This window comes from Cajanus cajan, chromosome 1 (genome assembly GCF_000230855.2).
Source record: "Cajanus cajan strain Asha chromosome 1, NIPB_CcT2T_4, whole genome shotgun sequence".
Lineage (NCBI taxonomy): Eukaryota > Viridiplantae > Streptophyta > Magnoliopsida > Fabales > Fabaceae > Cajanus > Cajanus cajan.
In genome coordinates this window covers 18,925,759-18,953,446 of record NC_138517.1, presented here as the reverse complement: position 1 = coordinate 18,953,446, position 27,688 = coordinate 18,925,759, and the positions used below count along the sequence as shown (strand labels likewise).

The window sequence follows — 27,688 nt, the reverse complement described above, 5'->3', positions numbered from 1 at the left end:
GAAAGACTAGTATAGGTTTAAATATAGGTTTAAATATGTGGAGAAATGTTAGTTAAGAGGATATCAAAGTTAATTATTTGTCAAAAAATATAAAAAATGATATTATTTTTATTTTATTTTATTATTTATGTTATATTTTTTTATTAATTCTGATAGTATTAAATGTATTTTATAAATTCATGTTTTTATGCGAAATCCTTTAAAATCTTATGATATCAATTCATCAACAATTTATTAAAATCTATCAAAATCTGAACTATAAATTATTGATTAAAACCCATGTTTTAAAAAAATTAAAAATTACAACATTCTTTCAAAATCTTTTAAAATTGATTAGAATTCACACAAAAAAAATTTATGCTAAAATAATCTTTTGAAATTCTAATCTAATAAATCTCTTAAATTTCTTAGTTGTTGTCACTTATCATGAATATGAAAACAATACACTTTCATGAACTAAAATATGATATAATCCACTTGAAATTGAAATCAAAATAACACATTAAAGACATTGCTTCCTTTCAAATAAAAATATACTCAAGAATTAAAATATTATTTAATTTATTACTTTTTTTTTACACCGTGGTACCCAAATTTATTTGACTCTCTTAAAACTTTAATTTTATTAAAGTGAACTCTTTTAAGATTTTCTGTATCAAATTCAAATATTGAATCTTGAGAACTAACCGTAATATTAAATAAATTAACTAACAAACATTAGTATTTGACAAGAGTATATGCCTTTATATACATGTTTATTTTTAACATTTTGAGAATTAAATTCGAAAAATTTTCAAATATGAATATTTGTGAAAATTAAACTTTGGAAAGGATAAATTTCAGCATACATTTCTCAAATTTATCATTTCCAAAATTTAATATTCAAAGGTATTAAAATTTTATCCCTCTAAAACCTATACTCTTTAGCTAGTTACAACTCCTAGTTCAACCATGAATTAAAAGAAAACATGAATCATACAAACAAACTCAACCTTCAAAGTTTGAATATGTGTCCATCATTCACACAATTTGCAAAGCACTTTCCAGTTGACCCTTCTCTCGTCGATTGACGTCTTTAGATAAATTTAATTTGAAAGCACTTTTATGAAGAAAAAATCAAAATTAAAATCAAAATTTTTTAATAAATTAATTTTAGCTTATGCATAAGTTAAAAATAAAATTTTGAAGAAATTAATAGATAAAAAAGTTTCCATATAAATTAATTTTATACATAAGTAAATTTTAACTTAATAAAAATTTATTTGATCTTTTCTTCTAATATTTTTTTAGAAGTGTTTTTGAAAAAAAAAAGTAATCAAATTAAAATAATTATGAGATGATTTCTAATCCTCATTTTTTGTAGTCATAATTTAAGGGTGTGGGTCATGTAGAATCGTGTTATATGTGCAGAGGCATGAATGAGTGTGAATGTTATTTTCTTTACTTATTAAGAAACTAAGAATAAAAAATAAAAAGCCTTACAACGCATCCCTTGAATAAACTATAATATTTTGTTGGCCTAATATATTTATTGACCCAACTTATATACTCTTTAATTATTTTATTTCTAATTGATGTGAGACTTGAGGAAAATCTTTTAATTCTTAAACTTATATATATATATATATACATTGTTCTTGCAAATTAAAATTAGCAGGAAAATCTACAAGAAAAGTTACCTGCAAATTTTTTTTACTATTTAGTAAATATTACTTGCAAATTTATTTTTACAAGAAAATCCGTAAGAAACAAGATAAAATTGTGACAACATTTTCTGCAAATTTTCACCATGAAAAATTTTGTCTATGATCATTAAAATTGTACCAAAATTTACAAAAAAAAAAAAATTGTGGATTATTTTTTATAAAAAAATTTGTAAGAAATTTCTGTAAATTATTTTTCGCAAATAAATTTGCAATAAAATTTATAAAATTAATATTGCAAGAAAATTTGTAAAAAAAAATCTGCAAATATTGTCTACTCATTTTTTTTACACCATGGTACCCAAATTTATTTCACTCTCTGGAAACTTTAACTTTATTAGAGTTAAAAAAAAAAAAAACATGAATCATAAAAACATAGTCCAACTTCAAAGTTTGTATATGTTTCCATCATTCACACATTTTGCAAAGCACTTTCCTGTTGACCCTTCTCTCGTCAATGTCTTTGCCGCCATCTTTGACGACGCTCTGGCATTTTCCATGAAATGGTAGTGTGAAGTGTGAAATAAAAGTTGTAAAAATGTTCCATGACCAAAACCAATGAAATTTATATTATAACCTTGTCATTTTAAATGCTTTATTTGCTTTGAAACTTCTGAGTTACGATTGTTAGGAGACTCTTCGAAGTAGACCATGAATCCAATTGAGAGATAGAATCCCATCACAAGTTAATCCTTTATTAAGAATCCATTTATTGTTAGCTGACAATACGATCGATACATTTTTACACAAACAAATATATAAAGTTTTCAATAATTATTATTTAAATACCCCCACATCATGATCTAGTTTAATTAATTTTAGAGGATATATTAAATAGACTTTCAAAAGAGTAACAAATAATTAATACAATATACTTTTATATGATTCCAAGATTTAAATGCAAGAAGTGTTATTTCATAACTATAGAAATTTAAATTCTGAAATTCACTTCGCACTTCTTATTTTCGGAATAATGAAACCACAATCGTTACTAAAAATACTATTGAAAACATTACAGAAGATTAGGGTGTGTGAATAGTAAAAATTGAAGTGAAAAAACAATCTCAAAATAAGAAATGCGAAATTGTGCAATGGCAAAATAGTTCTAATTATTTTATTTTAATAAATTTAATTGTAACGAAAATAATATTTGAAATCAGTTTCATCAAATATTTTTGCCTAGCTGAGGATAAATCATCAATATTCATAACGATTATTATGAGTTATGAAATATTGATATATCTGTTTTCTAATTTAAATATCAATTATATAATAGATAAATAGTTTGATACATAATTTTATTTACTATATACATATTAATATATTTCATTCATCAGTTGTATCGAATTTTAAAATTTAAAAAAAAAACCATGTTCTAATGTGAGATACAATAGCAAAAAATATAATGACTATTTATCATAAATAGACGCAATTTTCTAATTAATTATCCTTTGAATAGGTAAGGAAATTACGCAATCACATCAAATTTAAAAATTAAAACAAGTGCAAAGACTTGAAATTGCAGTAGTATATGCAGAAAATTCATGTAAAGAAAAGTTAATCTTTCATTTCCCTGACTTAGCAAAATAACAGGCATTTTGACCATTATAGATAAAATAAAAATAAAAATTTCTAAAATAAATTTTAAAAAAAAACTATTTACCAAAATAAATAATTTTTTACACATAGGATAAAGAAGAAAGAAGAAAACGTTAAATTGGGTGACGATTTGTGGAAAACGTCATTAAGACTGATGAGAGTGCACTGTTTACACAGAAAAATGTGTTGTTTTTGTTGTTGCAGAACGGCTTTGGAACGGACCGTTCTGGTATGGAGAATGGGCCGTTCTGGAAGCAGTACGGGCCGTTTTGCTGAGTCTGGGAACGGGACGTTCCGGTTTTGGAACGGGCCGTTCCAGTTGAGAAATTTGCACACATTTGAAGGTTCCGGAACGGGCCGTTCCGAAATCAGTACGGGCCGTTCCGGTTGCGCCAGGATGCCTATAAATAGAGGGGTAGGGGGTGAAAAATTTTAAAATGAGTGAGAAGGTGAAATTTTAGAGAGAGAAAGAGAGAGAGAGAGAGAGAGAGAGAGAGAGAGAGAGAGAGAGAGAGAAAGAAAGAAAGAAAGAAAGAGAGGGAAAGAAAAAGGGAATCCAGAGGAGGAGGCCTTGCCCAAGTTTCAACTCCGCTTATCCAGGTAAGGGGGGAGTGAGAACCTCGCTCAGGGGTGTGGGAATAATTGTTGGATAGTTGTTTGTCGGATTGGCCCACAATCCCTTGTCGTTGTTCTGTTTGATTTTCTATTTACTCTATTATGTTCTTTGTTGAAGATGCCGTTGTTCTGTTTGATTTTCTATTTACTTTACTTTGTTCTTTGTTGAAGGTGTCGTTGTTCTGTTTGATTTTCTATTTATTCTACTTTGTTCTTTATTGAAAGTAATAAATGAATATGAAATTAATGTTAATAATAAATAAGTTTTAATATGAACAAGAATGCTCTCTGGATCTCTGTGAATTCCTATGCGGACCTTATGAGAAGTATTTATGACATGACCTTGTGAAATATGGACAAATGACATGAGACATATGAATGGACTATTGAGACATGTTGTGATTATGAGAATATGACAAATGAGGACATATGTACTAAATGAAATTATGTAATAAGTTAAATGTTGAGTCAATGAAATAATGACTGTATGACATGCATCATATGCATATATGACTCCAGGTGTGCCGCTGAGGCCGCATACCCATGATGCTAACGAGGTGTACCTTAGGGTCACCCACGACTAACAAGGTGTATCTTAGGGTCACCCACGATGTAACATGCTAGCCAGGTGTACCTTAGGGTCACCCACGATGTAACATGCTAGCCAGGTGTACCTTAGGGTCACTAGTGATGATATGTGAAACTTCCTTATGGCGCCACATGCATGCATTTATGAGTCGAGTCCATGACATCATAACATGATAAATGAGTATATATGTGATATTGATTATGTATGTGTATTGTTTACAGGTGATTTATATTTGTTGTGTGTGTGTGCTATCTAACCTTTGTTTCTGCACCTGAAACTGAGTGAGATGTTTCTCACTCCCTTGTTGCTTTTGTATGTGTTTAAATTATGTTGCAAGCGATCAGCATCATGAGGATGTTGTTGATGAGGCTTAAGGCTTCAGTTGGGCATGCTCTGATAGGATGTGACATCGTGACATAGTTAGCTTAGTTTAGTTTAATATGTTATTGTTTAATAACTTTAGTTTATCTTATTTTGTAATTTCTAACGAAGAGATAACGTAGATAAAGTTTATAATTCAAGGAAAATGTTTGTTAAGAATTGTAATTTGAACGTTATTGATAAAAGACCAAAATGTACATCTTTGTTATATTTTTATTACATGATTTGGAAAATATAAATTAATTCCTAAGTAGGAGGCACTGCCACCTTTATTGGATGTTAATTTATTATTATTACCCAAATTTATTTCACTCTCTGGAAACTTTAACTTTATTAAAGTTAAAAAAAAAAAACATGAATCATAAAAACAAAGTCCAACTTCAAAGTTTGTATATGTTTCCATCATTCACACATTTTGCAAAGCACTTTCCTGTTGACCCTACTCTCGTCAATGTCTTTGCCGCCATCTTTGACGACGCTCTGGCATTTTCCATGAAATGGTAGTGTTTAGTGTGAAATAAAAGTTGTAAAAATGTTCCAAGACCGAAACCAATGAAATTTATATTATAACCTTGTCATTTAAAGTTATCTTTTATCAACTTTCCTTGCTACTTTGTCTAGTCCTTTTTTTTCTATTTGCCTAATTTTGTTGTTTTATGCATTTTGTTTACCTTTTGTTATTTTAAATGTTTTATTTGCTTTGAAACTTCTAAGTTACGATTGATAGGAGACTCTTCGAAGTAGACCAGGAATCCAATTGAGAGATAGAATCCCATCACAAGTTAGTCGTTTATTAAGAATCGATTTAGTGTTAGCTGACAATACGATGGATACATTTTTACACAAATATATATATATATATATATATATATATATATATATAGAGTTTTCAATAATTATTATTTAAATACCCTACATCATGATTTAGTTTAATTAATTTTAGAGGATGTATTAAATACACTTTAATCAAAAGATTAACAAATAATACAATATAGTTTTATATGATTCCAAAATTTAAATGCAAGAAGTGTTATTTCATAATTATATATAGAAATTTAAATTCTGAAATTTGTGACACCCTCTACCCCGCATATCATAACTCAATAAATTTAAATATAACATTTAATAATCAAACATGTTTAAAGAGTATCACATTTTTAACAAACACAATCAGCAGAAATTACAAAGAAATAAATCTCAAGTTTCCAAAATAATAACATTAACATCCTAATCTAATCTTATCTATGCCCCGATGTCACATGTCCTATCAGAGCATAGCCCATAAAGAAGCCTAAGCTTCACGACCAACATTCTCAGCCTCATACTGATAATCACCTGTATAACAGTCAGAGAAAAACAACACAAAGAAAAAGGGAGTGAGAAAACATCTCACTCGGCTCACAGTGTAGAAATATATACCAGATAGCCAAGCACAAACAAAATATGTATAACATAGATTAATAACAATATCACATCTTACTCATTCAAGGCATATTCATTTGTCATATAACATCAAAAGACACATGTATGGACACGGACTACATTTTATCATGCATGTGGCGCTAGTCACTTATCACGTAGTATATTGCCGCTAGCAATACACAAAGAGTAGTCTAGGAGTACATGCCGGGACACAACCTCTGCGCACTCTCACTAGAAGGACATACTACCAGAGTCTCGTCGGGATAGCTAAGCCGCGTAAGATACATCCCATGCACAGAATGGGCGAGACTGGGACTTCCAAACCGAGCCATCCCCAAGGACTGATCCCCACAGCTTTTACACTAGGGGGCCTTCTCTGGCGGCGTATTCCATATCGTACCCTTATCACTTTATGCAAATGATGCATGTCAAACAAGACTCTATGCATTCTCATATCACTTTATCACTTTCCATGGTCATTTCTCTTTATCACATTTCATATCTCATTGTCACATTATCACATTATCTATCTCATGGTCAATCATATCTCATGGTCATTTCACATCATATTTCATCATCACATCATATCATTAGAAACATCACATTCACATTATCATATCATATTCATAACTTTCACAATCATAATCTCAACAGAATTTCTATTCATACACACATATTAACCAAGCAATTAGAACATACAAACAATATAACATACAACAAACACAGGATTGGGGGCCAATCCCACTACCTAGCATACAATCCCACACCCAGAGCGAGATTTCTCACTCCCCCCCTTACCTGGATGACAAGCGCTGAAACTAAAGAAGAGCTTCCTCCTCTAGGCTCCTTCTACTAGGATAGAACCACCTCCTATGGATTCCTCTAGGTCTTCAAAGAGAAGAAGAGGAGAAGAAGAGAGTATAAGAGAAGAGAGAATGAGAATTGAGGGATGGTTTGCAATGGAGAAGTGAAGGGCTATTTATAGCCTTCAAGACACATTAAAAAAATGGAAAATAATGAAAAAATCTTAGACAAAACTAAGTGGAATGAATTAGTGAGATGAATTATTAAAGTTGGTGGGATGAATTAATGGAGTTGGTGCCATGTTCTTTTCCTCATCGACTTTAGCTACTGATTTGGACCTTATAGACAGCCGAATCTGAAAATATTTCCTTCATGAAAGTTGTAGGATTTTCTCTTATCTTTCCATAGCCACCACGTTTGTATCATTTGAACAACCACCGACCAAGTTATACCCCACAAACCGAGGCTTGCCAATCAGTCCAGTGAGAACCAATTGTATCAATCAAATTCCAATTTTGACCTCCTAAACGACCGATTTTGCAAATGGCTATTTCTGCAAAAGTTGTGCGTTTTTCTCTTAGATTTCCATTGACACCAATTTTGCATCATTTGGACCATCACAGCCCAAGTTATGCCCTAAACACCGAGGTTTGCCAGTCAGCCCAGCGAAAACGATTTTATTGAAAAGAAAGTTTACAACTATCTAATTAAGCCCAACAATATACATATATTTCTAAAGCCTACAATTAAGCATAAATGAAATGTGAATTAGCTACAATTGAAGTAAAATATAATCACAAAATTATGACCAAATACCATATAATAATAATAAAAACTGGGATGTTACAATTCTCCCCTCCTTTAAGAAATTTCGTCCTCGAAATTTACCTGAAAACAGGAATGGATGAGCTTCCCGCATTTTGCTTTCTAGTTCCCATGTAGCGTCTTCTTCAAAGTTTCCTCCCCAAACAACTTTGACTAAAGGAATTTCCTTACCTCTTAGTTGCCTTACCCTCTTGTCCTCAATTCTCAAAGGTATGGTTTCATAAGTGAGGTTATCCTTTAACTGAATGTTGTCGGGTTCCACAATATGAGATGGGTCATGAATGTATTTTCTAAGTTGAGAAACATGGAAGACATCATGAAGATTTGATAGGGATGGAGGTAACGCAATTTGGTAGGCTACATCACCAACTCTTTTAAGGATCTGGTAGGGACCAATGAATCTTGGAGTAAGTTTGCGAGATTTAAGTGCTCTACCAATTCCAGTCCAAGGAGTTACTTTAAGGAATACATGATCTCCCTCTTTAAACTCAAGGTCTTTCCTTCTTTTATCATAGTAGCTCTTTTGTCTACTTTGGGACGCTCTCATTTTATCCTGGATCATCTTAACCTTTTCGGTGGTTTGTTGAACTATCTCAGGTCCCAAAATGGCACTCTCTCCAGGTTCTACCCAACACAAAGGTGTTCTACATCTCCTACCATACAAAGCCTCATAGGGTGCCATCCCAATACTGGAATGGTAGCTATTATTGTAGGTAAACTCTATCAAAGGTAGGAAACTATCCCAAGTACCTCCATGTTCTAAGATACAAGCTCTCAACAAGTCTTCTAAGGATTGTATGGTCCTCTCAGTCTGGCCATCTGTTTGGGGGTGATATGCTGAACTCAACCTAAGCTTAGTGCCTAACACCTTATGCAAGCTCTCCCAAAATCTAGAGGTGAACCTAGGATCTCTATCAGAAACTATACTAGTAGGAACCCCATGCAACCTTACAATCTCACCTATGTACAACTTGGTTAATCTCTCCAAAGGGTATCTAATGTTAATGGGAATAAAATGGGCAGACTTAGTTAATCTATCCACAATGACCCATATAGCATCCAAGTTCTTCCTTGTCCTAGGTAATCCTACTACAAAATCCATCGAGATGCTATCCCATTTCCACACAGGCACATCTAAAGGTTGTAGCAGACCTGAAGGTTTCTGGTGTTCTACTTTAGCTTTCTGACATACTAAGCAAGCATACACAAATTCCTCTACCTCCCTCTTCATCTTAGGCCACCAGAACATTTTCCTAAGGTCTTGGTACATCTTAGTGGCTCCTGGATGGATACTAAGGCTGCTCCTATGACCTTCTTCTAGGATTGCTTTCTTAAGCTCAGGCACACTAGGAATGCATAACCTGTCCTTAAATCTTAACACCCCATCTACTCCAACTTTAAACTCACTTTCCACACCTTGATTCAACTTCTCTACTTGACTCAATAAGAAAGGATCTGCTTTCTGACCTTTTCTAATCTCATCTATCAAGTTATTAGTCACTCTCAAGGCTCCCAACTTAATACTCCTAGAGGTCAGTTCACACACTAAGCTCATATCTCTAAACTCTTCAATCATGTGCAACTCCTTAATCATCAAAGAAGAGATTCTCAAGGATTTTCTACTCAGAGCATCAGCTACAACATTAGCCTTGCCAGGGTGGTAATTTAATTGAAAATCATAATCCTTAAGGAACTCTAACCATCTCCTCTGCCTCATATTTAGTTCTTTTTGGTCAAATAAGTACTTAAGGCTCTTATGATCACTAAAAACTTCAAATCTAGACCCAAACAAGTAATGCCTCCACAACTTAAGAACAAATACTACTGCAGCTAATTCAAGGTCATGGGTAGGGTAGTTTTGTTCATGGATTTTCAATTGCCTAGAAGCATAGGCTATTACCTTTCCCTTCTGCATAAGTACCCCTCCTAAACCCATCTTAGAGGCATCACAATACACTACAAAGGTTTCATTAGGGTCAGGTAATGCTAAAATAGGGGCACTAGTTAACCTCCTCTTAAGTTCCTGAAAGTTCTCTTCACACTTAGAGTCCCACACAAAAGGTTGATTCTTCCTAGTCAATTTGGTCAAAGGTAATGCTAATTTAGAAAAACCCTCTATAAACCTCCTATAATACCCAGCTAACCCCAGAAAACTCCTGATCTCAAAAACTGACTTAGGTGTTTTCCACTCAAGTACAGCTTCTACCTTAGAAGGGTCTACAGCTATCCCTCCTTCAGAAATCACATGTCCCAAAAAGCTTACACTATTGAGCCAGAATTCGCACTTAGACAATTTAGCATATAACTGCTTCTCCTTAAGGGTTTGAAGGACAATCCTAAGGTGTTCAGCATGTTCTTCCTTAGTCTTAGAATATACAAGGATGTCATCTATGAAGACTACTACAAATCTATCCAAATAGGGGTGAAAGATCCTATTCATATAATCCATGAATACTCCAGGTGCATTAGTTACACCGAAAGGCATAACTAAATACTCATAGTGCCCATAGCGGGTTCTAAAAGCAGTCTTTGGGATATCCTCGGATTTCACTCGGATTTGGTGATAACCTGATCTCAAATCTATCTTACTAAACACACAAGCCCCAACTAGCTGGTCCATAAGGTCATCTATTCTAGGCAATGGATACTTATTCTTGATGGTTACTTTATTTAGTTGCCTATAGTCTACGCACAACCTCATGCTCCCATCTTTCTTCTTGACCAACAAAACAGGCGCTCCCCAAGGTGAGACACTAGGTCTAATGAATTGTTTCTCTTGAAGTTCTTCTATCTGTTTCTTGAGTTCAGCTAACTCCTTAGGGGACATTCTATAAGGTGCTATGGATATGGGTGCAGTACCAGGTACTAAGTCTATGGAAAACTCAATCTCCCTCTCAGGTGGTAAGCTAGATATGTCCTTAGGGAAAACTTCAGGAAACTCTCTTACTATGGGAATCTTACTAGGCTCATGGTCTTTCTCAAGAGTTAAACAGGCGAGAATCATGTAAACCTTTTCATTTTCCTTTAAACAAGTTTTTATTTTGTTAGCACTTAAAAACTCTGCGCCCTTATTCTCACCAAAAGATATGGATTTTTCAAAACAATTTAGTAGGACATGATTGGAAGATAACCAGTCCATTCCAAGAATGATATCGAGTTGACTAAGAGGCAAACAGATAAGGTCAACCAGAAACTGTCTTTCAGAAATAGCAATTGGGCATTTGAGGCAAATACTAGAAGTAGATATGGGACCTTCTGTGGGAGTTTCTACCACTAGATCATAGCTCAAATAAAACACTGGCAATTTCAATTTTTGGACACAGGCAAAAGAAATGAAAGAATGAGTTGCACCAGAGTCAAACAGTACAACCAAAGGATTCTCAGCTATGAAACAAATACCTTGTATTAAATTATCGGACTGAGTAGCTTCAGCACTACTAAGAGCAAATACTCTTCCAGTAGTTGTTGGACGTTTAGGTTGAGAATTAGCTCCTGTTCCCATCATACGTTGCTTTGGCGATTGTGGACACTGAGTACTAATATGACCTTTGCCATTGCAATTGAAACATGTTATTTCTTTGTCGGGACAGTTATAGTGTTCATGCCCACGCAGCCCACATTTCTTGCATCGATTAGTAGGGGTAGAAACAGAGCCTCCTACACTAGCAGCACCACTTACGAAAGAATTTCTAGCAACGGATCTACTCTTAGCATGATTTCCTTGAATTTTGGTAGGAACAGAGTAAGGCTTACTCTTACCCAGAGCACTAGAACCTGCAGCACGTATAGGACCTCCAGCCCCTTTGTAGAAACTAGCACGTGCACGATTATCACGATCATAGATTCTACTCTTGTTGACAAGCGTTGGATAGTGATAGATCTCTTGATAATTAATTGCTGTTTTTATCTCCGGACGAAGGCCATTCACGAACTTAATACACTTAGCCCTTTCACCACCCTCACCATGGTAATGAGTACAATAGCGAACCAAGGCATCAAATTTTGCAGCATACTCTGCCACTGTATCATTTCCTTGTTTCAGCTCGAGAAATTCAACTTCTTTCTGGCTTCTTACATCATCCGGGAAATACTTTTCGAGGAAGACTCTCTTGAAGTTGTCCCAATTCAATTGCACTCCTCCATCAATCATCCTTTGAAGAGCTCCTTCCCACCAAAAATGGGCATCAGCAGTCAACATGAAGGTAGCCAGCCTCACCTTCTGAGCGAAAGGACACTCCATGGCATTAAAAATCTTTTCGATTTCCATTAGCCAATTCATCGCAACATCTGGGTCATATCCTCCTTGGAAAGTAGGTGGATTATTTTGTTGAAATCGCTCTAACCAGTTAGGAGTGATTTCAGCCCTATTATTGTTACTCACGGCTTGTGCTAACGCTTGAAGAGCATCAGCAATTGCACGATCATTTCTACCAGCCATAATCTAAGAAAATAGTACACATGACAACAAACATAATCAACCATCATGCTAGTATAAATTTCTCAACTATCACACAAGCACAGTAGACTCATAACTCACGGTCGATTTGATCGACCTGCTCTGATACCACTAAATGTGACACCCTCTACCCCGCATATCATAACTCAATAAATTTAAATATAACATTTAATAATCAAACATGTTTAAAGAGTATCACATTTTTAACAAACACAATCAGCAGAAATTACAAAGAAATAAATCTCAAGTTTCCAAAATAATAACATTAACATCCTAATCTAATCTTATCTATGCCCCGATGTCACATGTCCTATCAGAGCATAGCCCATAAAGAAGCCTAAGCTTCACGACCAACATTCTCAGCCTCATACTGATAATCACCTGTATAACAGTCAGAGAAAAACAACACAAAGAAAAAGGGAGTGAGAAAACATCTCACTCGGCTCACAGTGTAGAAATATATACCAGATAGCCAAGCACAAACAAAATATGTATAACATAGATTAATAACAATATCACATCTTACTCATTCAAGGCATATTCATTTGTCATATAACATCAAAAGACACATGTATGGACACGGACTACATTTTATCATGCATGTGGCGCCAGTCACTTATCACGTAGTATATTGCCGCTAGCAATACACAAAGAGTAGTCTAGGAGTACATGCCGGGACACAACCTCTGCGCACTCTCACTAGAAGGACATACTACCAGAGTCTCGTCGGGATAGCTAAGCCGCGCAAGATACATCCCATGCACACAATGGGCGAGACTGGGACTTCCAAACCGAGCCATCCCCAAGGACTGATCCCCACAGCTTTTACACTAGGGGGCCTTCTCTGGCGGCGTATTCCATATCGTACCCTTATCACTTTATGCAAATGATGCATGTCAAACAAGACTCTATGCATTCTCATATCACTTTATCACTTTCCATGGTCATTTCTCTTTATCACATTTCATATCTCATTGTCACATTATCACATTATCTATCTCATGGTCAATCATATCTCATGGTCATTTCACATCATATTTCATCATCACATCATATCATTAGAAACATCACATTCACATTATCATATCATATTCATAACTTTCACAATCATAATCTCAACAGAATTTCTATTCATACACACATATTAACCAAGCAATTAGAACATACAAACAATATAACATACAACAAACACAGGATTGGGGGCCAATCCCACTACCTAGCATACAATCCCACACCCAGAGCGAGATTTCTCACTCCCCCCCTTACCTGGATGACAAGCGCTGAAACTAAAGAAGAGCTTCCTCCTCTAGGCTCCTTCTACTAGGATAGAACCACCTCCTATGGATTCCTCTAGGTCTTCAAAGAGAAGAAGAGGAGAAGAAGAGAGTATAAGAGAAGAGAGAATGAGAATTGAGGGATGGTTTGCAATGGAGAAGTGAAGGGCTATTTATAGCCTTCAAGACACATTAAAAAAATGGAAAATAATGAAAAAATCTTAGACAAAACTAAGTGGAATGAATTAGTGAGATGAATTATTAAAGTTGGTGGGATGAATTAATGGAGTTGGTGCCATGTTCTTTTCCTCATCGACTTTAGCTACTGATTTGGACCTTATAGACAGCCGAATCTGAAAATATTTCCTTCATGAAAGTTGTAGGATTTTCTCTTATCTTTCCATAGCCACCACGTTTGTATCATTTGAACAACCACCGACCAAGTTATACCCCACAAACCGAGGCTTGCCAATCAGTCCAGCGAGAACCAATTGTATCAATCAAATTCCAATTTTGACCTCCTAAACGACCGATTTTGCAAATGGCTATTTCTGTAAAAGTTGTGCGTTTTTCTCTTAGATTTCCATTGACACCAATTTTGCATCATTTGGACCATCACAGCCCAAGTTATGCCCTAAACACCGAGGTTTGCCAGTCAGCCCAGCGAAAACGATTTTATTGAAAAGAAAGTTTACAACTATCTAATTAAGCCCAACAATATACATATATTTCTAAAGCCTACAATTAAGCATAAATGAAATGTGAATTAGCTACAATTGAAGTAAAATATAATCACAAAATTATGACCAAATACCATATAATAATAATAAAAACTGGGATGTTACAAAATTCACTTCGCATTTCTTAATTTCGGAATAATGAAACCACACTCGTTAATAAAAAATACTATTGAAAATATTAGAGAAGATTAGGGGGTGTGAATAGTAAAAATTGAAGTGAAAAAACAACCTCAAAATAAGAAATGCGAAATGGTGCAATGGCAAAATAGATCTAATTATTTTATTTTAATAAATTTAATTGTAACGAAAATAATATTTGAAATTAGTTTCATCAAATATTTTTGCCTAGCAGAGGATAAATCATCAATATTAATAACGATTATTATGTGTTATGAAATATTGATATATCTGTTTTCTAATTTAAATATCAATTATATAATAGATAAATAGTTTGATACATAATTTTATTTACTATATACATATTAATATATTTCATTCATCAGTTGTATCGAATTTTAAAATAATAAAAAAACCATGTTCTAATGTGAGATACAATAGCAAAAAATATAATGACTATTTATCATAAATAGACGCAATTTTCTAATTAATTATCCTTTGAATAGGTAAGGAAATTAAGCAATCACATCAAATTTAAAAATTAAAACAAGTGCAAAGACTTGAAATTGCTGTAGTATATGCAGAAAATTCATTTAAAGAAAAGTTAATCTTTCATTTCCCTGACTTGGCAAAATAACACATGCATGTTATTTCTTCGTTGTAATTCTTCATAGACTTGACTTTTCTTAGTGTACAAATTGTAACAAAAAAGCCTTTAGTGTAAAACAGCCTATGTCATTAGAAAAGTAAGTGTGAAACAGAAGTACTTTAATCTGCAGTTCATGTGCTATTTAGTCACATTACAAAAAAGAATTTTTTTCTCAAATAATATTTTTTTAAAAAAATTACCAAAAAATATCTATTACACATTATTTACTCAAATAGACTTCTTTACTGTTCACACTCAGAATTTGGTCCAGGAATGTGTCAATTATGCAATTGGAACGGACCGTTTTGCTTGGAACGGCCCATTCTGATCCATTTGTCATGTGTATATTTTTTATCTGGAACGGCCGTTCTGAATCCACTTTTCCTCTTCCTCAGAAACTAAAATGAAAAAAAAAAGAAAAAGAAATCGGGAACCGAATTCTGAGTGTGAACAGTAAACAGGTCTATTTGGGTAACTAATGTGTAATAGATATTTTTAGGTAATTTTTCTTAAAAAAAAACTGTTATTTGAGAAAAAAAATTCTAAAAAAAAGTCTTTGATAATATAAAAATAAAGCATGTTAATTATATATGCTTTTTGTTAAAATTACAAATTACCCCTTTCAACATCATTTTTTTTTGTATCTCCTAAAATTTTTGTAGTAGAAAGTTGCAAGTACAAGAAGTAGAATCCAATTAATGAACATATGATCACTATACAAAATAATATTAATTTCACAAACATTTAATCATTTAAAAATGATTTGAGTATAAATCATATTTTTTGTTTCACGAAGAATGATGAGATCATATAACATTTTTTAAAATCCATGACTTTTTTAAAGAAAAATTAAATCAAATCACAAGTATAAATTTATGTTAGAACATTAACTGTTATGAGTATTTAATATTGAACATCTATTATTATTATTATTATTATTTATATTTTATTTTAATATTAAAATATTTGTAAAGGTAATTTATTTCTATAAATGGATTATTTTTTTTCTTTTCTTGTCTTTATTTCTTTACATTAAAAAAAAGCTATATCATTGTAGGAAAGAAGACACTTCTCAATCTCTCCCTTATATCTATCTTTTCAATCTCGCTTATATATTACTGTTTTTAGTTTTATCTTGATTTTCGTAACAATAAGCACAAAAAACAAAAGTATAATTTTAAATCTAATGTTTTGAAACTTCCTATTGCTTTGTTATTTAGCTATACTGTCTGCGCTATATAAATCTTGTATTGGCTCAATCTTTCATACCTTAATGAGTAGTTGTTTTGTGAAACTATTTTATGCACTTGTGCTGCTTTTATCGAATGCTGCAAGATCTATTCTTAGTGCAGAAATAAAGTGCATAGAGAGTGAGAGACAAGCACTCCTCAACTTCAAACAAAGTCTCGTGGATTACTATGGCATGTTGTCTACATGGAAGGACGGTGACAACAATACAGATTGTTGTAAATGGAGAGGCATACAATGCCACAATGAAACTGGTCACATACAGTTACTCGATCTTCATGGTGATTATCAGTATGTAGGTGGACAATATTTGGAAGGTCCAATCAACCTCACTTCATTGATTGACTTGCATAATATTCAACATCTCGATCTGAGCAATAATTATTTTCGAGGGAGTCACATCCTAGAAGAACTCATTAACTCCTTCACCAACTTAACGTATCTCAATCTCTCATACTCTCTGTTTGGCGGGAGCATTCCATGTGAGCTTGGAAAGCTTACACATTTACAGTATCTGGATCTATGCAACAATTTTCTCAGTGGGGAACTCCCTTCTCAACTTGGAAATATCTCACAGTTGAGGTATCTTGATCTTTCAGGAAATTCATTTTCTGGAGCACTCCCTTTCCAGGTTGGGAATCATCCTTTCTTACACACTTTTGGACTTACCGGAAATTTTGATGTCAAATCTAAGGATGCTGAATGGTTCTCTAATCTCTATTCCCTAACAATTCTTCGCTTGGATTCTTTTCATAATCTTGGCTCCTCCCATCATTGGTTACAAATGATCAACAAGCTTTTTCCAAACTTAAGAGAGTTGAGGCTGGTTGATTGTTCTCTTTTAGATACTGATCTTCAATCTCTGTTTTATTCAGGTTTCAACTTTTCCTCTTCTCTTGCCATCCTTGATCTTTCTTCTAATATGCTGACATCCTCATCATTTCAACTGTTGTTAAACATTAGCCTTAATCTTCAGGAGCTTTATCTTTCAAATAATAACATTGTTTTCTCATCTTCTTTCTTTCCAAGCTTTCCTTCTCTTGTGGTCCTTGACCTTTCTTATAATAATATGATATCATCAGTCTTTCAAGATGGTTTCAACTTCGGCTCAAAACTTCAAGATCTTTATTTGCTAAATTGTAGTCTTATGGATAGAAGTTTCCTTATGTCATCTACTTCCGTTATGAATTCTTCATCTTCCCTTATCTCCCTTGATCTATATTCCAATTTGTTGAAATCATCAACTATATTCTACTGGCTCTTTAACTCTACCACCAATCTTCGTTCCCTTTACCTTTATTATAACATGTTAGAAGGTCCCATCCCTGGTGGATTTGGAAAAATGATGAACTCTCTTGAAACTCTTTACCTCTCTGGTAATAAATTGCAAGGCAAGATTCCGTCTTTCTTTGGGAACATGTGCAGGTTGCAGATATTAGACCTCTCGTATAACAAGTTGAATGGCGAAATTTCTAGCTTCATTGAAAATTCTTCATGGTGCAACCAACACATATTTCAAAGTTTGGATTTATCTTATAACCAGATTACTGGCGTGCTGCCTAAAAGCATCGGATTGCTATCTGAATTGAAGTATCTTCATTTGAAGGGAAATTATTTGGAGGGCGAAGTCAATGAATCTCATCTTTCTAATTTTTCCAAATTAGAATCCTTAGACTTATCAGGGAACTTATTGTCTCTGAAATTTGTTCCAAGTTGGGTTCCCCCTTTCCAATTAAAATCCTTGCGACTAAGATCTTGCAAGTTGGGCCCAAGTTTTCCAAGTTGGCTCCAGACTCAACGCTCCTTAAAACTTCTGGATATTTCTGATAACACGATTAATGGTTCGGTACCAGAATGGTTTTGGGGGAAATTGCAAAGTATGGCGACATTGAATATGTCACAACAATCTCATAGGTGAAATTCCGAATTTATCACTCGAGCTTCATGCTAGACCATCAATAATTCTGGATTCAAATCAAATTGGGGGCAAAGTTCCGCCGTTTATGTTACATGCTTCAGTGCTATTGCTTTCAAAAAATAAAATTTCAGATTTCTTTTCATTCTTATGTTACCAAAGCACAACTTCAAACTTGGCCACTTTAGATTTATCAAGCAATCTAATAACGGGAGAACTCCCAAATTGTTGGAAATCAGTAGAGTCATTATTGATTCTTGATTTAAGCAACAATAAATTGTCAGGGAAGATTCCTATGTCCATGGGCACCCTTGTTAAATTGAAAGCTTTGGTTTTAGGAAATAATAACTTAACGGGTGAATTGTCTTCTACTTTGAAGAGTTGTAGCAATTTAATTGCCTGGATGTGGGTGAAAATATGTTATCTGGTCCAATACCATCATGGATAGGAGAAAGTATGCAGCAATTGATAATCTTGATAATGCGAGGAAATCACTTCTCTGGAAACCTTCCTATTCATTTGTGTTATTTAAAACATATTCAATTGTTGGATCTTTCAAGGAATTACATGTCGAGAGGAATTCCAACATGCTTAAAGAATTTTACCGCAATGGCTGAAAAGAGCATCAATAGAAGTGACACTAAGCAACGTGCATATATAATCAATGGTACTTTCTATATGATTTATGGTCATTTGAGTTTGGGTGGTTATACGTTTGACATAACATGGATGTGGAAAGGTGTGGAACAGGGGTTCAGAGATCCTGAATTGAATCTTATGAGCATTGATCTCTCATGCAATAATTTAACTGGTGAAATACCAAAAGAGATAGGCTATTTACTTGGGTTAGTTTCTTTGAACTTAGCAAGAAACAATTTGAGTGGAGAAATACCTTCAGAGATTGGTAATTTAAGTTCACTAGATTACCTTGACTTGTCAAGAAATCATTTCAGTAGGAGAATTCCTTCTTCTCTTTCTGAAATTGATCATCTAGGCAAACTAGACTTGTCCCACAACTCTCTTTCTGGAAGAATCCCAACGGGAAGACATTTTGAAACCTATGATGCGTCTAGTTTTGAAGGAAATGTTGATCTTTGTGGTGAACAAATTAACAAAACTTGTCCTGGAGATCGGACAACAACAGTTAAACCTGAAGAAGAAGAAGCAGTGAAAGGTGAAGATTCAGATTTCTATGAGGCATTATACATGAGCATGGGTGTAGGGTACTTCACTGGATTTTGGAGCTTAATTGGGCCAATACTTCTTTGGCGTCCTTGGAGAAATGCTTATCTCATGTTCTTGAATAGATTCATTGGTTACATGTATGTATGGTTAAGGACCTTATGGTGAATGTTGCAAAGTGTTGCTGCTAGCTCGAAGGTTGGTATGTTATAGCTTCTATTTTTTCAAATTCTTGGTTTTTTTCTGCTGCAATTACATAAATCAAGAATTGCTTCGCATACATGAAAAAAAAAATGTGCTGCACTCATTAGCTATCTCTCAACTCTAATATTTATTGCTTTAACATGAACGTAGCTTAAAGAGGCGACATCAGAAATGAAATAATTCAGTTTTTTTTTTTTTTTTGTAATGTTAAATATTGTTTAATAATTCATTTATGCAATAGTTTACTGCAGAGGTGCTGCACTCTTCTGATCTGGGATGAAAGCTTTGCTGGTTGCTACAAGTGCAAGATATTTATTTAGTATTAGAGTTTAAGATATGTTGTATTTAATTAAGTAAAAAATTGTGAAATTTAATTTCCAGAAACTTACTATGATGTGATTGTGATATCTAAAATTTGATCCTTTATATTACATCTTCAAAAATAACTAGCTTTTACATTTAAGATCTTTAAACCAAATTCTTTCAATTTAAAGAATCAAGCTACCCCATTTGTTACTAGTCTTTCAGTAGTTTTGCATATGCTGCGTTAGAAACTTGTTCATACACTTCTGCTTCATCAAAATTTCACAATAACATTAAAATTTGTATTTTTGAGTGAATTATGTCGCTATATTGTATTTTCATTCATGTTCACACTCATCTCAGCTATTATGATAAAATTCTGTAAACATTTTTGCAATTTGCTCTCATAAGTGATTTTCTGAAAGATCCAAAACTCTGATCTGAATAAGATAACAATGCTGTAATGGCAAAATTCTAACGACATACTAAAGATTGCCAATAGAATTAAGGCTTTCAACATACCATGAAGGAATTTAGCCATATAATATCTTTTTTCCCCACATTTAACAATGTTAAATTTTATTCAAGTTCCTCATGGAAGAAAGTAATTATGCAATTTAGACTATTAAAATGTGCCTGGAAATCCAACTTTGGTATTAATTAGGGTAATGGAAAAAGGAAAAACTAAAATATAATGAAATGAATATTACCAAACATATGTTTCTGATTTGCAAGTAACTACATTCTTTTATGTCTTTTTATCAATTTTTTTAATCGAATAAAAGCAAAACATTTAGAATGGTGATTGGTTCAACATATAGAAAGCAATAAACTTGATACTAATAGTCATCGAAGTGGCTACAAACACATGATGACATGAAGCATAGCTAACACTATTACTTGAAAATTTTCTTGATAAATAAATTCCTTGATCTGTTTTTCTCTCTTGGATCATCAACCAATCTCATTAAGTTTCTTCATAAAACATGATATCCAGCTTTAGTTTCTGATAATAGTTCTTGGCAGAGACTGTTTCACTTCCCCGATCGATCCTGTTGTTTGGCTTGTTTCCTTATTGCTAAATATTTTTATCTTTTTATGCAATTAAATTTGTTTTAAGTATTAAAATTTAATTCATAAATAATTATAATAAATAAATATTAAATTAGATATGAAGTTAAAAGAACTGTTAAAAAAAATTATTAAAAAAAACTTTCTAAAAAAGTTATTATATTTCAAAGTTATATCATTTTAATATTAATTGCATAACTAAAGAAATTTTAAATAAGTGTCTAATTTTTAGTTGTTTCATCTTAATTGTTATACTTAATCATTTATTGTTATTAAATATTTATTAATATTATCATTTTAAGTCATTTTTTTTTCAAATTTTCAATTAATGTAATTTATGAATTTTACGCTCAAGAATTTATATTCTTAGTTACTGTTACTAATCATCAATAGTACAACACTATACACATTCATAAACTAAACTATGATGTATTTCACTTGTAAAAGACATTTATATCTCGTCATTAAAGGATGATCCGGCATAGGCATATGATAAGAGTATATGTCTTTATAAGCATATTTATTTTAAACATTTTGAAAATTAAATTATAAGTTTTGAAATTTTAACATTTGTGAAAATTAAATTTTGAAAATGAAAAAAATTTCAACATGCATTTCTCAAATTTTATCATTTCCAAAATTTATTTTTCAAAAGCATTAAAATTGTATCGCTCTAAAACCTATACTCTATAATCACAACTAGCTCAACCATGAATAAAAAAAAAATGAATAAAAAAACAACTCCTACTTCAAAGTTTATATATGTGTCCATCATTCACACCTTTTGCAAAGCACTTCCCACTTGACTTCACTCTCGTCAACCCACTTCTCTATTGATGTCTTTGCCATCATCTCCGAGAACACTATGGTATTTTTCCACCTCGAAAACAAGTGTTCTGAAAATTAACAGATATTTCTAAAACACCCATAAAAATAAAAAATAAAAATAAAAATAAAAATTAAAATCAAAATAAATTTTTCTGAGTTAATACTGGCTTATCAATAAATTAAACATAATTTATGAAAAAAATTATTTTATGTTTTCTTTCTATTTTTTCTTCTAAAAGTGTTTTTAGAGAAGTTTAATCAAACACTTAACTCAAAATAATTACGAGATTATTTCTAATCCTCTTTGTATTTTTTTGTAGTTATAATTTAAGGGTGTGGGTTATATAGAGTGGTGCTACATGTGGAGAGACATGAATTAAAAGTGAGTGTTATTTCCTTTACTTTTTAAAAAACTTTTTTTTTTTTATAAAAAGTTGAAATGAAATATATTCTTAGATGTAAGATTATTATGTCTCCTGTGAGAGACATGTGATGTATAAAGGGAGTAATGAATAAATAATTAAATGATTAAGGACTAAATTGTAAATAGACTTAATGGAACAATTTCTGGGAATAGTTATTATTTGATAGAAATAACAATTTTAAGAAGTTATAAATTTTCACTAATGTGAAACAAAGTCTCCTCCTTAGCAAAAAGTATTCTTTCAAACCTTAGTCATTACAGAAGATAAAGAGAATAGAATGAAGAGTCAAAATGAGTGAAATCTTGGTTTTCCATTTCTCTCAAAAACATCAAAGTGTTTTTTATAATTTGTTTGGATGGGAAATTTAAATGGAGTTATTCATTTTTTGAAAAATTTCAAATTCTTTGAAGTGAAATATTTTGTTTGGATGGAGAATTTACAAAGAATTTGAAATCCAAGCATTTGTGAAGTTTCTTGAAATAGTAGACTTTCAAATTCTCCCAAAAAAGTAAGAATTTAAAATTTCTCATATATATATATATATATATATATATATATATTTCTTATTTTTCTTATATATTTTATCTTATCCCATATCTCTTACTGTTTTTAATTATTGAATATTTAAAAATATTTTTAAAATTAGTAAATGTTATCTAATATTAATTTTTAAAGTCATTAAATATTTAAAAATTGATTAATATTTTTTTTTATAAAATGTAATTTAAAAATCTCAACATATAAATATATTTTGAAAATTAATTTTACCATGGTGAAATCAAATTATCATATCCAAACTAAAAATTTAAAATTTAAGAAATTTGAATTGATTTATCAAAACAAAATATTTTAATAATGATAGAAATTAAAATCAAAGTAATTCAAATATCAAGAATTTCAAATTCCTTGAATTTGTAAAATTTCTCATCCAATCACACCAAGTTTCAAGGGAATTTCTACTATGGAGAAAGTTACACACAGTAACACATTGTTTCTTTGTTATGTAAGAATTATGAATTTCAAATATCCTTTTAGTTCTCTATAATTGATAATCTTAAAAAATTATAGAACTTACATGTGGTATCAAAACATGTGTCATGAAATTGTATAATTCTTTATGAATGACATTTTTTTAAATTATGTACTCTAATTATAAAATTTAGGAATTCTTTTTCGCTTCATATATGAATGATTAATGGAACGCATATGATAAACTTATGTTTTGAATCGTGAAACTTGTATTTCATAATAAATTGAAATTGAATGGCTTTTGTGGCCTGAGGGACTCTGATTGAATGAATTCTTGTTTTTCATATGTTTTATTTCAAATACAATTTTGTATCCTCTTGTACCTATAAAATGATTATTGGTTTTTACAATCGATGGTTAAAGCCTAATTTGCTTTAAAGTTTCGTAGGATTATAGTTGATTTGCATTCAAATTGTTTTTCGATTGCCATTAGTAATTTGCATTAGAATTGATGATGAAAGGCAAGTATCAATATGTTAAATTCTTTTTGAATTCTAAATCAAGAAACTTTTAAGTCAGTTTTAATTTTTCCAATTCATTTGAATTGTTAATCATGATGTATGGTTATGGAATTAAGTGTATGATAAACTTGTTAGTTGCTAAAATGGCCAAATTTCTATATTTATTTAATTTTAAATTAATGATATTTAATTTAATTATCTATAGAATAATGGATGCTAAATAATATGATTATTAGTTTATAGGTATACTGAAATTCATTATCATAAGATATTTATGAATCGCTCAAAAATTGATTAGTAGCTAAAAAAATTCTCATCTAGCATTTGTTCCAATTTTTAATGGCCCAAATTTCTCTAACTAAAATGAGCAAGTCCAATTTCACCTCAATGTCTTGGATCTAGACCTTGTTGTATTAGAAGAGAAGCTTGTTACTATTACTGACTTTAGTAGCAATGAAGAGAACACTTATCATAAAGCTTGGGAAAAGTCTAATAGACTCAACCTAATATTCATGAGAATGATTTTCATAGATAGTATTAAGACAATTCTCTCCAAAACTATAAGTAGTAAAGAATTTATGGAGTTTGTGAGAGAGCACTTTCAAACAACTGATAAGTCTTTTACTTAGACACTAATGAGTATACTAACCACCATGAAGTTTGATGGTTCACGTACTAAGCACAAGCATGCATGTCATTGAGATGACAAATTTTTCAACAATACTTAAGTCCTTGGAAATGGCTATGAATGAAAACTTCTTTGTACAGTTTATTCTTAAGTCATTACGACTAGGTATGGATTGTTTCAAATGAGCTATAATACCATGAATGTAACACCCTAGTTTTCAAAATGGTTATTATTACTATTATTATTATTATTATGTGGTATTTGGTCATAAATTGGTGGTTATATTTTACTTCAATTGTAGATAATTTACACTCCATTTATGCTTAGAAAGATATGTGTGTTGTTGGGCTTAATTAGATAGTTGTAAACTTTCTTTTCAATAAAACCGTTTTTCGCTGGGCTGATTGGCAAGCCTCGGTGTTTAGGGCATAACTTGGGCTGTGATGGTCCAAATTATGCAAAATTGGTGTCAATGGAAATCTAAGAGAAAAACGCACAACCTTTACAGAAATAGCCATTTGCAAAATCGGTCGTTTAGGAGGTCAAAATTGGAATTTGATTGATACAATTGTTTCTCCCTGGACTGATTGGCAAGCCTCGGTTTGTGGGGTATAACTTGGTCGGTGGTTGTTCAAATGATACAAACTTGGTGGCTATGGAAAGATAAGAGAAAATCCTACAACTTTCATGAAGGAAATATTTTCAGATTCGGCTGTCTATAAGGTCCAAATCAGTAGCTAAAGTCGGTGAGGAAAAGAACATGGCACCCTCCATTAATTCACACCAACTCCATTAATTCATCCCACCAACTTTAATAATTCATCTCACTAATTCATTCCACTTAGTTTTGTCTAAGATTTTTTCATTATTTTCCATTTTTTTAATGTGTCTTGAAGGCTATAAATAGCCCTTCACTTCTCCATTGCAAACCATCCCTCAATTCTCATTCTCTCTTCTCTTATACTCTCTTCTTCTCCTCTTCTTCTCTTTGAAGACCTAGAGGAATCCATAGGAGGTGGTTCTATCCTAGTAGAAGGAGCCTAGAGGAGGAAGCTCTTCTTTAGTTTCAGCGCTTGTCATCCAGGTAAGGGGGGGGAGTGAGAAATCTCGCTCTGGGTGTGGGATTGTATGCTAGGTAGTGGGATTGGCCCCCAATCCTGTGTTTGTTGTATGTTATATTGTTTGTATGTTCTAATTGCTTGGTTAATATGTGTGTATGAATAGAAATTCTGTTGAGATTATGATTGTGAAAGTTATGAATATGATATGATAATGTGAATGTGATGTTTCTAATGATATGATGTGATGATGAAATATGATGTGAAATGACCATGAGATATGATTGACCATGAGATAGATAATGTGATAATGTGACAATGAGATATGAAATGTGATAAAGAGAAATGACCATGGAAAGTGATAAAGTGATATGAGAATGCATAGAGTCTTGTTTGACATGCATCATTTGCATAAAGTGATAAGGGTACGATATGGAATACGCCGCCAGAGAAGGCCCCCTAGTGTAAAAGCTGTGGGGATCAGTCCTTGGGGATGGCTCGGTTTGGAAGTCCCAGTCTCGCCCATTGTGTGCATGGGATGTATCTTGCGCGGCTTAGCTATCCCGACGAGACTCTGGTAGTATGTCCTTCTAGTGAGAGTGCGCAGAGGTTGTGTCCCGGCATGTACTCCTAGACTACTCTTTGTGTATTGCTAGCGGCAATATACTACGTGATAAGTGACTGGCGCCACATGCATGATAAAATGTAGTCCGTGTCCATACATGTGTCTTTTGATATTATATGACAAATGGATATGCCTTGAATGAGTAAGATGTGATATTGTTAATCTATGTTATATATGTTTTGTTTGTGTTTGGCTATCTAGTATATATATTCCTACACTGTGAGCCGAGTGAGATGTTTTCTCACTCCCTTTTTCTTTGTGTTGTTTTTCTTTAACCGTTATACAGGTGATTATCAGCATGAGGCTGAGGATGTTGGTGGTGAAGCTTAGGCTTCTTTATGGGCTATGCTCTGATAGGACATGTGACATCGGGGTATAGATAAGATTAGATTAGGTTGTTAATGTCATTTTAAATTACTTTGAAAACTTTGAGATTTATTTCTTTGTAATTTCTGCTGATTATGTTTGTTAAAAATGTGATACTCTGTAAACATGTTTGATTATTAAAGTTATATTATTTGATTTATGATATGCGGGGTAGAGGGTGTCACAATGAAAGACAAATAGAATGCGCATAATTGCATAATATGTTGGTTCAAGAGGAAACGAGGCTTAAGAATCAAGGAAGTCACTCAATTCATTATGTAAGCCACCAAGGAAATCAAGGAGTTGGAAAGAAATTTGTAAAGAAACATGATAAGGGAAAATGGCCATTAAATATTAATGAGGCATCTACACAAATCCAAAAGAAAATCAATGGGTAATAATTGCCATTTATTTGGGAAATTTGGACAATTCTAGAAGGATTGTCCAAAATGTAAGGCTTGGTTTGAAAATAAAAGTAAGTTTAATGCTTATGTATGTTTTGAATCAAATTTAAGTGAAGTTCACCATAATAGAATGTGGATTGATTTTGGATGGATGACTCATGTTTCTAGCTAATACGATGTAGGGATTCATTACAATCCAAATGAGAAGTTCATCTTCTTGGGGAATAGAGTGGAAGCAGTTGGAACTTATCGTTTAATCCTTGACAATAGACATCATTTAGATTAATTGGAAACTTTTTATGTACGTAGTTTATCTAGGAATTTGGCTTCGTTATCTAAACTTGATGTTACTAGATACTCTTTTAATTTTGGTAATGGATGTTTCAATTGATTTAAGCATAATAATCTCATTGGTACTTGTATTCTTTGTGATGGTTTATATAAGTTGAATTTAGATGGTTTGTACGTTGAAACCCTTTCAACTTTGCATCATAACATCGGTACTAAATGTAGTTTAGTAAATGAATGTTCTTCTTTCTTATAGCTTAAATGTTTAAGTCACATTTCTAGAGAAAGGAATTACAAGAAGCATTCGACTTCTTGAAATTCTGCATATAACTACAAGAAAAATGCAAATTACAGACGAATACAAATCTGTCAGAAAATTTATATTTTCGACAGATTTTACCGACCGAAAAAATCCATAGGAAAAGTTATATTATCGATGGATACAAATCTGTCAGAAAATTTATATTTTCAATGGGTTT

General features: G+C 32.4%; 2 protein-coding genes across 2 annotated transcripts; both read left to right on the top strand.

Moving 5' to 3' along the window:
- Window positions 1–16,447: 16,447 nt before the first annotated feature.
- Window positions 16,448–20,126, top strand: LOC145949253 (receptor-like protein EIX1). Its single transcript, XM_083063375.1, has 2 exons — window positions 16,448–19,717; window positions 19,965–20,126. The coding sequence occupies exon 1, from the start codon at window positions 16,448–16,450 to the stop codon at window positions 18,338–18,340; it is 1,893 nt and encodes a 630-aa protein (XP_082919501.1). The 3' UTR covers window positions 18,341–19,717; window positions 19,965–20,126.
- Window positions 18,755–20,126, top strand: LOC109788737 (receptor-like protein EIX2). The gene is made up of 2 exons (XM_083076241.1): window positions 18,755–19,721; window positions 19,975–20,126. The coding sequence occupies exon 1, from the start codon at window positions 18,755–18,757 to the stop codon at window positions 19,685–19,687; it is 933 nt and encodes a 310-aa protein (XP_082932367.1). The 3' UTR covers window positions 19,688–19,721; window positions 19,975–20,126.
- Window positions 20,127–27,688: the final 7,562 nt, after the last annotated feature.